Genomic DNA, 14,580 nt, shown 5'->3' on the forward strand with positions numbered 1-14,580 from the left:
GTTGGAGTGATGGCTGCTGGAAATGCAGCCTGTCTAGATTTGATAAAAAAAAATATATATATATATATATATATATATATATATATATATATATATTTTAATAGTGATGGTGCTGTTTTTTACATCAGTAATGTCGACTATACTTTGTGATCAGTTGAATGCCACTTAGGTGAATTAAAGTACCAATTTCCTTCCGAAACAGTTAAATCTGTAAATAATTCCAAATTTTTAGCAGCCAGTGTGTGTGTGTGTCTGTATATATACATTTTATATTATATATATATATATACATATACACACATACAGACACACACACACACAACTTTGAAAAAAAAATTATTTGTTTGATAAACATTAAATTAACCACAAGTAACTACTTCTAAACTTCAACTTTAAACTAAAGTATTTTTTCATTAAAATTATTATTTTTATTTATATTAAAAATAACGAAATAGATTATTCTCTAAATATTGACATTTGCGCTACTAACACATACGCATATGCTATGAAACAATAAAGCACAATACATTTTGCTTGACCTCCTCTGGAGAACAGACAACATTTCTGAATGTTAAGCACCTCCATTCACCACCACCAAAAAAAAAAAATATTATTATTTCTTGATAGTTTCAAGCTATATTTTCAAACAGTACGAGGAAAGTGCTAATACTTTTCTTATAACTCAAAAGTGTGTTGCTAATTTGGGACATGCAAAATAATTTTCTACCTTGCTTTTTACAGCCTCAAGCTACATTGTTTATAAAGTGTTACAGGCACTTAACAACAAATTAGTTAAGAGGAAAGGACTTGTTTGAAGGTGAGAAGATGTTTGTTTGTGTACGAGAATAGGCAATTGAGAGCAGACAGTCTGATGACTTGGCTTCTGCAGTCGAACAGGAAAAGCCTTGGGCTGTTTGAAACAGTGAACGCTTATTTTCTAAGTCTCCACTCAACCAGCTTTGTTAATTTACAAACATTTAAAGCTGACATACAGCTGAGCTTAACCAGTTACGCTCACATGCCAAAGTTTAAGTCTTGTGATCTCACAAATGCCTCAGGCTTTCATAATGAGGGTCATGACTAATTAGCAGCCGTTTACTCAGTGCTTGGACTGAGTTCTTGCTGTAGAACATGCCTGGTTCTGGAGATCCAGTAGCCAGAGGGCTCTCAGATCTCGCAGATGCAGGTGTGCTGATTACTGCTACTCTTAGAAGACCTGGCCTCCGAGCTTGTGTAATGGAGATCTCCCAAATGACTTGATCAGTTGGACCTGCAAAGACCCCCAAAGAACCCTCAACTCCTGGTGATTTTGGTCTTGTTTTTTCTTTGCTTCTTTAAGTGAATTGTCTAAAAAGAAAAACATCTGGCCTGATCAATTGGGCACTCTCAAAAGAGTAAATGTTAATAAATCATGTCAGTGTTTAGGAAGGTTCCCATTTCAGTGTTAGGCTGGGTTATTCTTTATTTCATCTATAAAAAGCCTGCCTTTTAACATATGAGGTGTTTGTTTCTAAATTAAGTTTATTTTGGGCAGTAGAAATGGTCTTTGAATTCGTAATAATTTAGTAAATAGGAATGACCTTTTAAGAGCTTTGACATAAGTGCACACTAGGCAAAAGGCAGAAAAAATAATGACAGAATTTTCAAAACTAGTTTGTTGTTCTTTTAGTTGCTTCATGTTGTTTTGTTCTGTTCAGTGGCGTGTTGGCACCAGAAGTCAGTAGTTTAACTGTAAAAACGAAATGAATGACACAGCAGGGCATGGGTGAAAACTGATGAAGTGACCATTGCAGAAGACCATTTATAAATGTGAACAAAAATACAGATCACTGGCTTTTCTACACCACAGAAAGCTCTTTCCAGTGTGTGTGTCCGCCTCCACACACCAAAAGCACTTCTTATTAACCATCCCACTGATCTGACAATTACCAGCTATCATAAAAACATGACAAACGTTGAGTCAGAGGTTCTTAGAGGGGCCCACATCCACAGCTGCCTATGCCACTGTGGCACGCTCAGACCGCCTGAGCTTTAAGAGCCTTTTCAAGGCCTGCAACAGTAGGACAGGCAGTTTGTGGCTGCACAAATGTGACGCACAGCATCAATAATGACCCTCACCAGTTCTAGGAAAGTTCATAGGACTCCTCTGGCCAATCAAAGGTCAGAGACTTTGTGTCATCACAACTCATATAGGTTAATTGGGGCATATCAACTTTAATTAGAAAGTTAAAGGCTTTTTGTGGCCAGTCAAGAAAAGGATGAGCTCAACGTCATGTAGGATAATCTTTCCAAACTGTTTTGCTCATAGAAACGGTTATGAAACGATTGGGGTGTAACACGAAGACAGCCAATTTTATGCTTTTGAGAAACAGGAACATAACATAGGATAAGGCCGTTCTGTGGAGTCCCTTTCACCCTGTACAAAGGAGGGTGTGTCAAGCTTTTAAGGACATGCTGAGAAACAAGCTAGTAAAAAGGAAAAAGGGAAGACACAGCTGGAAACTTACCGCCTCACACTCTCTCAGCTTCTTCTGAGCACTATCAAAGTCGAAGTTCACATACAGACACTCCACAAACTCTGTGATAGGATCTTTGTAGGTGTATGACTCCTAAAAGGAAGAGAACAAAAAAGGATTGCAAAATTGTCCTTAAAGGGAGAGTTGACCCAAAAAGGAAACTTCTGCTAGCAACTACACCAGCTATACCGTGATGCGTCGAGTGGGAGAGTTAAATTGATACATTTACTCAAATGGCATGCATGTCAGTGTTTTACTGACAAATAAAATGTCACATTACAAGCATTACTGATTTCAGTTATGTAACCCTCAGAGACCCAGCATAGAAGAATTGTAACATTTGTTTAAATCAATTATATATCAAATTTTCATTAAATATTAGTAAAACTACAAAATTACACATAAGCTGACACTCTAAACTGAATGAAACTGTAACAGTTTTTGAACAAGTTTAGCAATTTTCCAAATAAGTATTTGACCTATAATTCTTTTTTTCTACAATATTTCTAAGCGTACATTAGTGTTAAAACTTCACTCGTGGAATAAAATAAACATGGTTAACCATGAATAGTGAGTTTCTACAATAACATCTATAACTGAAAACTACTGTGTGTGAATGAGGCCGCATCCATGCTGCTAGGTGTCAGTATAAGTCTAAGATGACAAAAAAAAAAAAAATTACGGATTGTAGCTTTAAATATACTAAATTAATAATATATATATTATAGCAAAGTGTATTTTGTATTATTTTGATTATACCAGCAAAAATCACATCATCCTCTTTCACATTTAAATAGTAACATTTCATGAAATATAAACTGTTTATGAATGCATTATTTTTTACAAAATGTTTTACATAATTTTTTCATATAGTTGTGTTTAATTGTGTTGTGAACTAAAAACTTCCACTTATTTTCTCCAAAAAAAAATACAAAATTATATATATTTATTTTTATTTTATTTTTTTATTTTAATTCACCCCAAAACAAAATATTCATAGAAATCCTAATTTTCACAACCATAAAAAATGCTTGGTCTCTAAGTATTAAGCACAAAATTAGTCATCTCTCAACTTGCAGTTACAAAGACATTTTTATTTTACAGTATGTGCACTTTCAGTATACCCAAGAAAGTAATGAGTAATATTAGGCAACTACATGTACTTAATATGAGTTAAGGATAAGGTTTGGGTTAGGGTTAGTAACTAGTAATTACTGTAGTTGTTGTAATTATATAGTACGTAAATGTAGAACAGTACAGTAAAATAAATAGCTACCAAACAGTTGTTATTTTCAGTTGACAGTTAAAAATTCTACAGTAGAGTACATAACTAATCGCTCAAAAAAACAAAACAAAAAGATCATGTAATGAGAATGATTTTTTTAACAAGAAGAGAAAAACTGTCCTTTACTTCCAGTTTCCAGGTTCTTGTGTGTATTGTGAGGTGTAAACGAGATTTGAAAGATATTAAAGAAATCAACATGTTCAATGCAAAACAACTTAAAGTTTAGGTCTGATCCTTACATAAAACTATCACAAAGTTGCTTAGAAAACTTGGAATATAGCACATAAGTCAGAGACTACTTATGCAACATGAGTTCAAGTAAATGGTCAAAGAATTTTCATTTTTTGGGGTGAACTATCCCTTTAACAACCTGGGTGTTATTTCACAGTATGTAAATGTCAAGGCCAAGCAGGGTTATTTTCAGCCAAAGCAGACAATAATGAGCATGACCACTGCCTAATGTCCCATGTCTAGAAACAGCCCTGAGCTGAAAGACAGTACAGTCCCTTAAGCAGAGGCCCATATGGGATGAATACTATTCGGATATGTGATATCTCTGGGTCTTCCCTGAATCTAAATACCATAGATGCTTGAGTAACCATGAGAGGAGAAAGTTGTGTGAGTAGTACGGTGAGCACCTTAGGACACATGTTTAAGTGATTACGCAAAGGCCAAGGAGACACGCTTATTTGGATTTCAGTGCCATTGATCTCTGAAGAAGCTACTGTTGTTGGACACGGAGACATCAGAATACTACAATCATTCTGTCCAGCACCATTTATCAAATCTAATGGGTTCAAGACTCACAAGGCCCAAGGAGGTACATGGATAAACTGCAACTCGGAGAGCAAGCTTTTATTTTCATACCAATACCCACTGCTCATTCATTTATTCCCACAGAGGCAGTGAGATATAAGATTCCCTGCTGGATGTAGTAACTTCAAATAAAAATATGTTCTTATTTAAAACAGTGAAAAAATGAAGCTAAGTGTTGTTTATCTGGTGATGGACAACCTCCCATTGAAAAACATCTGTCACTACATGCAAGGCCAGCGTAGATGATTGCAGTGAGACCAGCAGAGAACAAAACAGCTTTCAAAGGAGCACCACCTGGCCAATAGGAGTGCTTATACTGAAACAGGCCTACCAATCAGAAGTGTGCTGCACTGCAACTGCTCCAAATGAATCGGTCTATGAACGTATGCAGGGTCAATACAAACATGATAAACTATTTTAGAATAAAGCTCATACAAATGTGAGAAACAAATTAATGGGAACGGACGCTTTTGAGCTCCAAAAATGACAAATGATAAAATATGGAATATATTTAACAAAACATAAGGACGACTATAATGGTGTTTTTTTTTTTTATCACAGTGTCCATCCACTTTGACCTTCCTTGTATCTCCTTTTATGTTCCACTGAATAAAGTCATGCAAGTACGGATTGACATGAGGGTAAATTGAGTGAGAATTCTGATTTCTGGATGAACTATTCATAAAAAAAAAAAATTAACAAAAAAAAAAAAACTACATCATATATTTATTCTTCAAAGATGCTATTAATATTGACTTTTACATCACAACTCAAACTCTATCAACATGAAGTGAATTTACAAGTTGAGGATGTTGGACATAAATAAAAGAACCAATTTGCTGCTTAATACCTGCTGGATGACTTTCACCAGATCCTTTAGCACCTGCCTACGCTTGCGGACGTCCTTGTTGGTGATGACGGCTGTGGTCAGGTAGCGCAGTATGTGCGGGCACATGGTCTGAATGGCATTGAGGTACCTGAACAACAATAACAATGATCACACTCTTGAGGGATAGCTCTGCTTACAGGAAAACACAGTCACATAATTCTTGTTCAAATGGTTGATGAGAATCATGGATGTAATTTGTCAAGGTTTGGCACAATTTTCACAGCTTCTTTAGACATCTTTATTAGGAGTTTTTCCAATGCAGGATATTTTCTTAGTTGCTGGAAATATTTCAGGTTCTTGTTTTTCCACCACATGAACTAGTTCCACACGAAACTAAAACCTGAACCAAACCAGGAACTCTTAGTACCTGCTGCTGAGGTTGAATTTTCATTGCAAAGTGGAACGATTTGGGTGGAGTTAGAACAGCAAACGCTTCTCGTTGGTCAAGACAAATGCATCATACGGGCATCTTTAAAATCTGGTAACCTTCCTTAAAGCTTTTTGAATTGTTACCATTGTAGGCTTTTCAAATCAAAATGGATAGACAGACAATGATGTGTAATTATGACCAGAAACAAGGTGTATAAATAAGATGACTGCCTCAAAAAGTTGGGCTTTGGCCCTATTTGGATGGGACTAGTTGTGCCTGAGGAGGTTAGGGAAATTTTAGTTTCACAGAAATACTTTGATTTTTATCCCATCAGAATCTGACAAGTGTATCTATAAAACATTCTGAGCAAATTACCTACTGTTTTTCGGATAACTCAAGGGTCCACTTAGAAATCTAATCCTGTCTGAATGCGAACATCTGTGACTGTTGATTTTGAATGTTCACATCGTTTCTCCCCACTATTTTGACCTACATGAACTACCATTAAGATCGTACTTATGTGCGCCAATCTTCTGCCTGCCTCTCAAAATGAATGTACCTGTAGATTTTTTGCCATCTGACAAAAAAAAAAATAAGAATATAAAATCAACAAGGTAAGCTGAATCGTGGAAACTGGTAAGACTGGCCACTGTAATATCAGTGTCAGGTACAACCCCAATTCCGAAAAAGTTCGGACAGTATGAAAAAGGCTAATAAAAACAAAAAAAGAGTGATTTGTAAATTATATTCACCCTTTGATATATTGAAAGCACTACAACTACACATTAGATGATGTTGAATTTCATTGTTTGTTTTTTTTAATGTACAGTAATTTCAAATAAGATAATAATTGTAACTCAAACGTTGTTTAGAAAACTAATCCCATCTGATAGGGTTTTTGATGACATTAAATTATGTAGATTGAAAATTAATTAAACAGAACAATTACACAAGACTACAAGAGAATAAAGGATTATAAAATAATTGACATGATTATCATGTATATTGTTTGTTCATTGTACATAGTTTGCTCATTCTTCAGTTCAGTGCTTTAATTATTTTGAAGTGCACCAGACTAGGTTTATTTGCATCTTCTTTCATCTCAGCCTTTTATGGTTTAATAATCACATATTAACACATAGTGATTTTGATGCTATTTTGATTAATTGTGCAGCCCTGAAGGATTGTGACAAAAACGGTCATTAAAATCAGTGTGATTATATACAGTATATTTTGCCCAGCCCCACCAGATTGCAAGAATCGCAAGTCTGGTTGCTTCGAAAAGTAATACATTTAGTAAAATAAATGTTGTAATAAATCAGTAAAATCAGGTGTGTAAGACATGGATGATATCCTAAATGTGCTGGGTTGGTTGTCCTCCAGGTCTGGATTGAGAAACGCTATTCTATAGATAGGGAGAGCAATCGATTTCACCTTTCTAACATAGAGATCTTGCGGAGTTACTTTCAACATAAGAAAGAAAGTCAGTCTGTGTTGAAAGCACCTCTGTTTTGTCCTTCTGTGGAAAGAAGGGAAGGACAACCCCCTCTGCAGACACGGATCACCAGCACCAGGCCTGCAGAGCAGTGAAACTCTATCCACCAGGGACTTGTTTTTCAGCCACAGGTCAACTAGCTCTGGGCTCAGCCCAAGAATAAAAGCTACATAGCACTACTATTACAACCCAAGACAAAGTTCCCACTCTAGTAACAACTAGCCAGAACTTTCTCTTATATGGAGGTAAAAAAGCATACAACAGATGCCTTGTCATAGGACTGAGAGCTCCTGTTAAGGTGCACTTAACATTGAGCCATTTTGGATGACAGCCTCCGTGCCTGCGTTATCTGTATGAACATCTTTGACCCCCTCCTCCTCCACGTCCCTCATACGAGGACCAAATTAAATTTTGAGGAGGAAGTAGAGCTGCTCTGCCTTGGCAAGGCCCTAAAGCTCTCTTAGGGATCAGCATGAATAAACACATGTCACTTGAATGAAGGGGAAGGGCTGTCGGATGGTTTAATTAGCCGAAACAATTAAAGGGACAAGGGGACCTGTAGCACTTGTGATGTAGGAGCTAAAAACGGCAGCAAGATTCAGCGTCGTGATCCCAGATGGAGCAGCCTTCAGCCTCTCCTCCCTTTGTAGTTGTCTGCCTTCATGGGAAACCACAACAATTCATGCTGCGTTCCTGATTAACTTACACCTACTCGATCTCCCAGGGAGGCTCTGATGGCATATCTGGGCAGCACATAGAAAAGAATAAGCATTATCTAACTGAGCCTGACAGCTACAACCAAAGCTATGGTACGACTTAATCGGCAGCAAAATATTTCACAAGGAAGAGCATAAAAACGAAAGCAGAAATTCAAATCGAGCACGTCACATTCTCCTCGAGGGTAAAGCACAATCTGCGATAGATCACCCAATAATGAAGAAAGATCACAAAATCATTAAAGTGAAATCATTTACTTGGCCACATGTTATTCCAAACCTGCTTTACTTCTTGTCTGTAATGCAAAAAGTCTCAGTCAATACTTTTTATGGAACATTTATATTTTTATGGGAAAAGATGCAATGTAAATGAATGGTGACAGATTCAAACATCTTTTGTGTTCAAAGAAATAACAATATGAAGATTAGGAACAACATGTGGGTAAGTGCATTTTAGTTTTAGCGTGAACAGTCCCTTAACAGATTTTTATTTTAGTTATAGTTTTTGTTTTGACGATAATGTCATTTTAATTTCGTAAATATTTTCTCATGTCATATCCAATTCATTTTAATTCATTTTATTCAGACTAAAACGGCATATACATTTTGTGTAGAAAAACCTCATAGTTGACTATTCTGTGCAAAATGATAAAAATTAGTGAAAAAAACATTTAATTTTTGTAGACAAATGTCACATTAGTTGACAATTCTGAGCAAAAATTAAAAAAATGTGTAAAAATGTCCTTTAAATGTAGAGAACATAATGTAATATCCAATCGTTTTAGTCCAGTTATTCTGACACAGGAATTTATTGTGGGGGGTGGGGGTCACATTCGTTGACGTTAAAGTGTAAAATGACCAAAAACCAACATTAAAACATAAAAATTGCATAAACGGTTATTAATTTAAACAAGTCAACTTAAGACGAAAATGGCATAAAATTAAGGTCAAAGAAAATAATGTTTTAGTTGATAATGTGCATCAATGTTGTTGTTTTTTTTAAGGACTTCATACAAGAAAACTTTCTTTCTGAGATTCCAACTAGTATTACACTGACATGAATGATATTTACTAGTCATAAACTTGTAATTACAGAATCTTAATTCCAATATTGCATGAATGAAAAATTAACAAATATGTAACCAGAAAGTAAAAGTAACATGCTATAAATCTACACTGACCATCCACAACATTAAAACCACTAGTGAAGTGAATAACATTTATTGTCTTGTAACAATGGCACCTGTGAAATTGTGGGATATATTAGGCAGCAAGTGTTCTCGAATTTCATGTGTTAGAAGCGTAAGGATCTGAGCGACTTTGACAAGGGCCAAATTGTGATGGCTAGACGACTGGCAGGTCTTTTGGGGTGTTCCCGGTAGGCAGTGGTTAGTACCTACCAAAAGTGGTCCAAGGAAGGAAAACCAGTGAACTGGCAACAGGGTCATGGGCACCCAAGGCTCATTGATGCACATGGGGAGTGAAGGCTAGCCCGTCTGGTCTGATCCCACAGAAGAGCTACTGTAGAACAAATTACTGAAAAACTTGCTGGTCATGATAGAAAGGTGTCAGAACACACAGTGCATCACAGCTTGCTTCATATGGGGCTGTGTAGCCAAAGACCGGTCAGAGTGCCCATGTTGACCCCATCCACTGTCGAAAGCACCTACAATAGGCATGTGAGCGTCAGAACTGGACCATGGAGCAATGGAATAAAGTCGCCTGGTCTGACGAATCACATATTATTTTAGATCATGTGGATGGCCAGGTGCCATCACCTGAGGAAGAGATGGCAGCAAGATGCACCATGGGAAGAAGGCAGGCCGGTGGAGGCAGTGTGATGCTCTGGGCAATGTTCTGCTGGGAAACCTTGAGATCTGGCATTCATGTGGATATTACTTTGAGATGTTCCACCTAGCTAAAGATTGTTGCAGACCACATACACCCCTTCATGGCAACGGTATTCCCTGATGGCAGTGGCCTATTTCGGCAGGATAATGCACCCTGCCACACTGCAAAACATTTTCAGGAATGGTTTGAGGAACATGACAAAGAGTTCAAGGTGTTAACTTGGCCTCCAAATTCCCGAGATCTCAATCCGATTGAGCATCTATGGTATGTGCTAGACCAGCAAGTCCGTCCATGGAGGCCCCACCTCGCAACTTACATGACTTAAAGGTTCTGCTGCTAACGTCTTGGTGCCAGATACCACAGGAAACCTTCAGAGGTCTTGTGGAGTCCATGCCTTGATGGGTCAGAGCTGTTTTGGTGAAAATAGGGGAACTTCACGATATTAGACAGGTGGTTTTAATGTTGTTGCTGATCGGTGAATTTTTTGTTTGTCATTTTTATTATAATCACATTTTAGCTTTTTAAAATAATAAATTCCAAATTTTCTCAATTAATATGTGATTAAATATGAATAATGATATTAATCACTGTTTGAAATGTTTTTTTTGTTTGTTTGTTTTTTAGTTTACCAGTATTTACATTGAGTTTACATTAATTTGTATAACAAGCAACAACATGCAGCAAAAAGGATCTTGCCGCTAAACTTCTTCACCACTATACAACTAAAATCTGAGGTGAAATCTGAAACGTACTATCAAAAAAGTTAAATCTGAAATTTTTCAAGTGATTTATTCTCATTATAGAGGGTTGTGTATCCATATTGTCATGTTCTGTAACAACACAGAAGTGTGGCCAGTGCAGATCTTTGTTTTTAACCCACCCCTAAATGTCATGACAAAAACAACACAATCATAAACAAACAACATAAAAAGGGTGAAAACTTTCCCTTTGAAAACCTGTGCTCCTGAAACAGCATGAGTATCCTCAATTATAAGCTACTTTTTAACACTTGCTCAAACTATTTAGAGCTGTAGATTTGTAGTGTCTTGCGAGAGGAGGGAGAGTTAAAGGTATAATCGAAGCAAGCCAAGGAGGGAATTGTTGTGCAGTTCCAATTTCATGATGCATCTACGGGAGGGGGAGGGGGGATTAGAGGTAAATCAAATGAAACTCTGAATCCACTTTGAGCTGTCTGGGATAGTGTTTCGACAGTATTAACTTTCATGTTTGCACCTACATCATAGGTCATCTTGTGACAATATTCCTTCTCAAACTGCCCTTGGACTTGTTTGGGAGCATATTATATGATAGCCTATCTTTGGTATCGTTTTTCCTGCGCTAAAAAATTTCGGTTTCTGTTTGTGTATTTGTCTTCTGCTCAACAGCATGACTACATCATGAACGATCTTCAGGCCGAGAGCACCAGTTCGTACCCTCTCCTGAACTAATATAAAATGAACTGTAATGCTACACGCTGTTGTCAGCTTAATTGCCAACAAAATATACACAAATGAAAAAAAGAATAACAAAAAGTAGAAGTACAGAAAACAAAAGGTCTTTTTCACAGGGTCAAAGCAGTCCACAATGTAGTTGTCCAACTAAAACTCGACAATCAATGTACTTAGCATCCAAGAAAACAATACTGGTTTGGTACATAAAACGCAGTGTATATAATTCTGTAAATTACACTCAGATACAGATTTATGGGGTCTGATTGCTCTGTGGCCACAACTCTATAAATAAAAGCAGAACAACATAAATACAAAAAATAAAATAAAGTGGCCAGCATTGAAAGACCTCTCCTCTGATGAGTCCAACCACAAATTAGAAGTACCATTTTGGAGGGGTTTTAATGGTGCGTAATGAATTCATTTATATAATGAGCACCAAGGTCCAAAAGGGTAACTGTTAAGCCAGCAGACTGACTAAAAGGCTTGGATTAGGGCTGCAATAAGCAGATAGGGCCTGGTTATAGCCTATGCTATGGGCTCAATCAGCAGGTCAAACATTCAAGCTAGGCTCACAGCCACAGGTCAATGGTCAAGGAAAAAGGAAGTAATGGTCAAGAGCAGGAGGAAAGGGCCAAGCGTAACTGTGGCTCCCAGCTTGAAATAATATCATAATATAGTCCTTTTCCATCAAAATGGTGATGGTTCGCATGCCGAGCCTGTGCTCGGCTGGTTCATGGCCAGGGCAATCTATAGCCTCTTGCAAACGGGCCACGCTTTTCCACTAAGTTTTTAGAGTAAAATTTAAAAATACAGAGAAATGCAATCCAACATTTTTACACTTCTTAACAAGATTCCCAGAGACGACATCTACGCTCAAAACAACAGGTAACATTATTACATTACTTTTTATGAACTTTTTAATGGAGCTTAACTTGCTAAGTACTATAAACTGTAACAGTGGAATAATTATTATGTTGGTGGAAAAGGGCTAGATTTAGGGTCGGTTCTTTTCATTTGGGCAAGTAAACAAACCACTTAGCAATGCACCAGCAGCCACATAAAACACCCTAGATACACCATAGTAATGTGCTTAAAATGACACAGACCTCCTTAGCAACCACATAGCTCCACTGGCAACCCCCCATAGCAACCTAAGCATAAAGACGGTAACATTTGCACCACGATAACACCACCACTTTTTTTCCAGAAAGTGTCAAGTGACATTTTTTTAAATATCGCAGCTGACATTTCTAATGGGAGAGTCCAAGCTGATCGGGATGAGGGCTGGGGATGAACCTTGGGTGGCCAATATTTGTATGGATGGAACAATTTTTTCTTGTCTATTCATACACTTAACAGGATTAAATAAAGATCAACAAGCTTGCACAGTCTTCACACATCACTTTAAGAAGCTTAAAACATTGAACCATGAGTAAAGCAGCCTTTTTGCCATTGTCAGCATTCGCATGAGCTGCCAAGCTCATTTTCATGCTGACCGCCGGTGTCGTGGGTCTGCGAGCAGCGGGCTGGTGAGCTTGTTTCGTTTCTGGACTGTGGTGGGCTTTCCAACCTGGACCTGTGCTCTTGTCCTACCTCATCCATTTTTATTAGTGTTACCTAAGCAATACCAAACCCCATAGCTGCAGAAGGTGCTTACTGTGGCTGGTAGAGGAAAAGCTCAATAATGTTGTCTCTGCCTTTGGGGTGGTTGAAGAACACAAAGAGAGACCAGTGGATCAGCCATGTCCTTTGCTGGAGAGACTGGAGAGGAGAACTTACCGTCTGCAGATAAGGAAAAGATGGGGTAAAGGTATTAAAGATCACATTAAATCAAAATTGGAATTTTGTGGCATTTAGTTAATGTCTCTTGGCTTTGAAAGCACCAATATGCTACACTCTGAACTTCTGACAGTTTACATAATTAACTTTAAGCAGATATATGCATTTCATAATGGTGATATAATGGAGGGTTCACAATCACATCATGTCAAAATTAACACAATTATTAAGTTTGACTTGTTAAACCCGTTCACATCTTCATCAAACTTATTTCAAGTTGGAATTTTATGAAATTCTTTGTTTATAAGATATTGATCAAAGCCATGTAAAAAAAAGATAGTTCACCTAAAAATTTAAATTCTCTCATCATATACTCATCTGCATGACATCCCAGATGTGTTTGACATTGTTTCTTCTGCAGAACACAAATTAAGATTTTTAGAAGAATATCTGCTATTAAGGTGATTAATATTTGTGGGTCTTAAAAAAGGTGAAGCTCCTTTTTTACTATCAATCTCCACCTCTGACCAGCCCCAACCAGTAGGTGGCTGAATGTGGAAGTGAAAGTGTAGATTATCTATTATCCACCTGCATCTATTTTGCCATTGTGTGTTGCCATCATAGGTGGGTAGTAACGCGTTATATTTACTTGAGTAACGTTTTGGGGAAATTTTTACTTTTAGAGTAGATCTAAAAGTGGGCACTTTTTACTCTCAAGTAAATTTCTAATGATTATATTTTTACTTTTACTTCTTTAAAATATGTGGTGTTACTGTCATTAAATTACTGAGTTTAATTTGAATGAATGTGTAATTTATTAAAAGATTATTGAATGGGACTTTTACGAGAGCTTAAGTTCACAGCTGCTCGTGATGAGACACTCCCACTTGAGTGATGAGACTGTCACTCAAGTCATTAGTGCAGCAGCATCAAACTCTTCAAAGTGAAACACTTTCTTCACTCCACACAGTGAAAAAAAGAATAGTTTCATCATGCAATGCCTTCATTTAACACTAAGACAAGCGGATATTTCAAGATTAAATCACAGCTCTAACTTCAGGCAGCACGCTGAGGTCAATTTTGGCTCTAATTCTAATGAGGGCTTTTCTGTGTAATGAGATGGTCATTTTCAGGGTGATTCTGTAACTGGGCTCTTATGACATCAGTTTTTAAGTGTACATTTTTAAATTAGTGTAGAAATATTTCAGTGTGCTTTGTCCCGTATGTCATAAGCAGTATTTATGCATTTACTCCGCGCCCTCGCAGGTGTACTGGAAACTATCGCAGCTACATCAGTCGGATTAACTGTATTAATCCATATAAACATCCAAGTTCATTGCTGACATTCGCGTGATCGACAACTGGAACGCGAACAGACAGCATTTCTGCACGTGCACAGCAAGGTGTGCGGG

The 14,580-nt window shown here is 37.2% G+C and overlaps 1 protein-coding gene across 1 annotated transcript in view; it reads right to left on the bottom strand.

Annotated features, from left to right (window-relative positions):
* The window catches only part of LOC127658397 (eukaryotic translation initiation factor 3 subunit E-A-like), a 58,994-nt gene that overhangs the window by 19,961 nt on the left and 24,453 nt on the right, over positions 1–14,580 (bottom strand). The window contains exons 7-9 of the mRNA XM_052147668.1: positions 13,047–13,171; positions 5,468–5,594; positions 2,508–2,609 (exon numbers count right to left, since the gene is read on the bottom strand). Of these exons, the coding sequence (XP_052003628.1) occupies positions 2,508–2,609; positions 5,468–5,594; positions 13,047–13,171 (354 nt within the window). The remainder of the gene's footprint in view (positions 1–2,507; positions 2,610–5,467; positions 5,595–13,046; positions 13,172–14,580) is intronic.

This window comes from Xyrauchen texanus, chromosome 17 (assembly GCF_025860055.1).
Source record: "Xyrauchen texanus isolate HMW12.3.18 chromosome 17, RBS_HiC_50CHRs, whole genome shotgun sequence".
In the NCBI taxonomy this organism is placed as follows: domain Eukaryota; kingdom Metazoa; phylum Chordata; class Actinopteri; order Cypriniformes; family Catostomidae; genus Xyrauchen; species Xyrauchen texanus.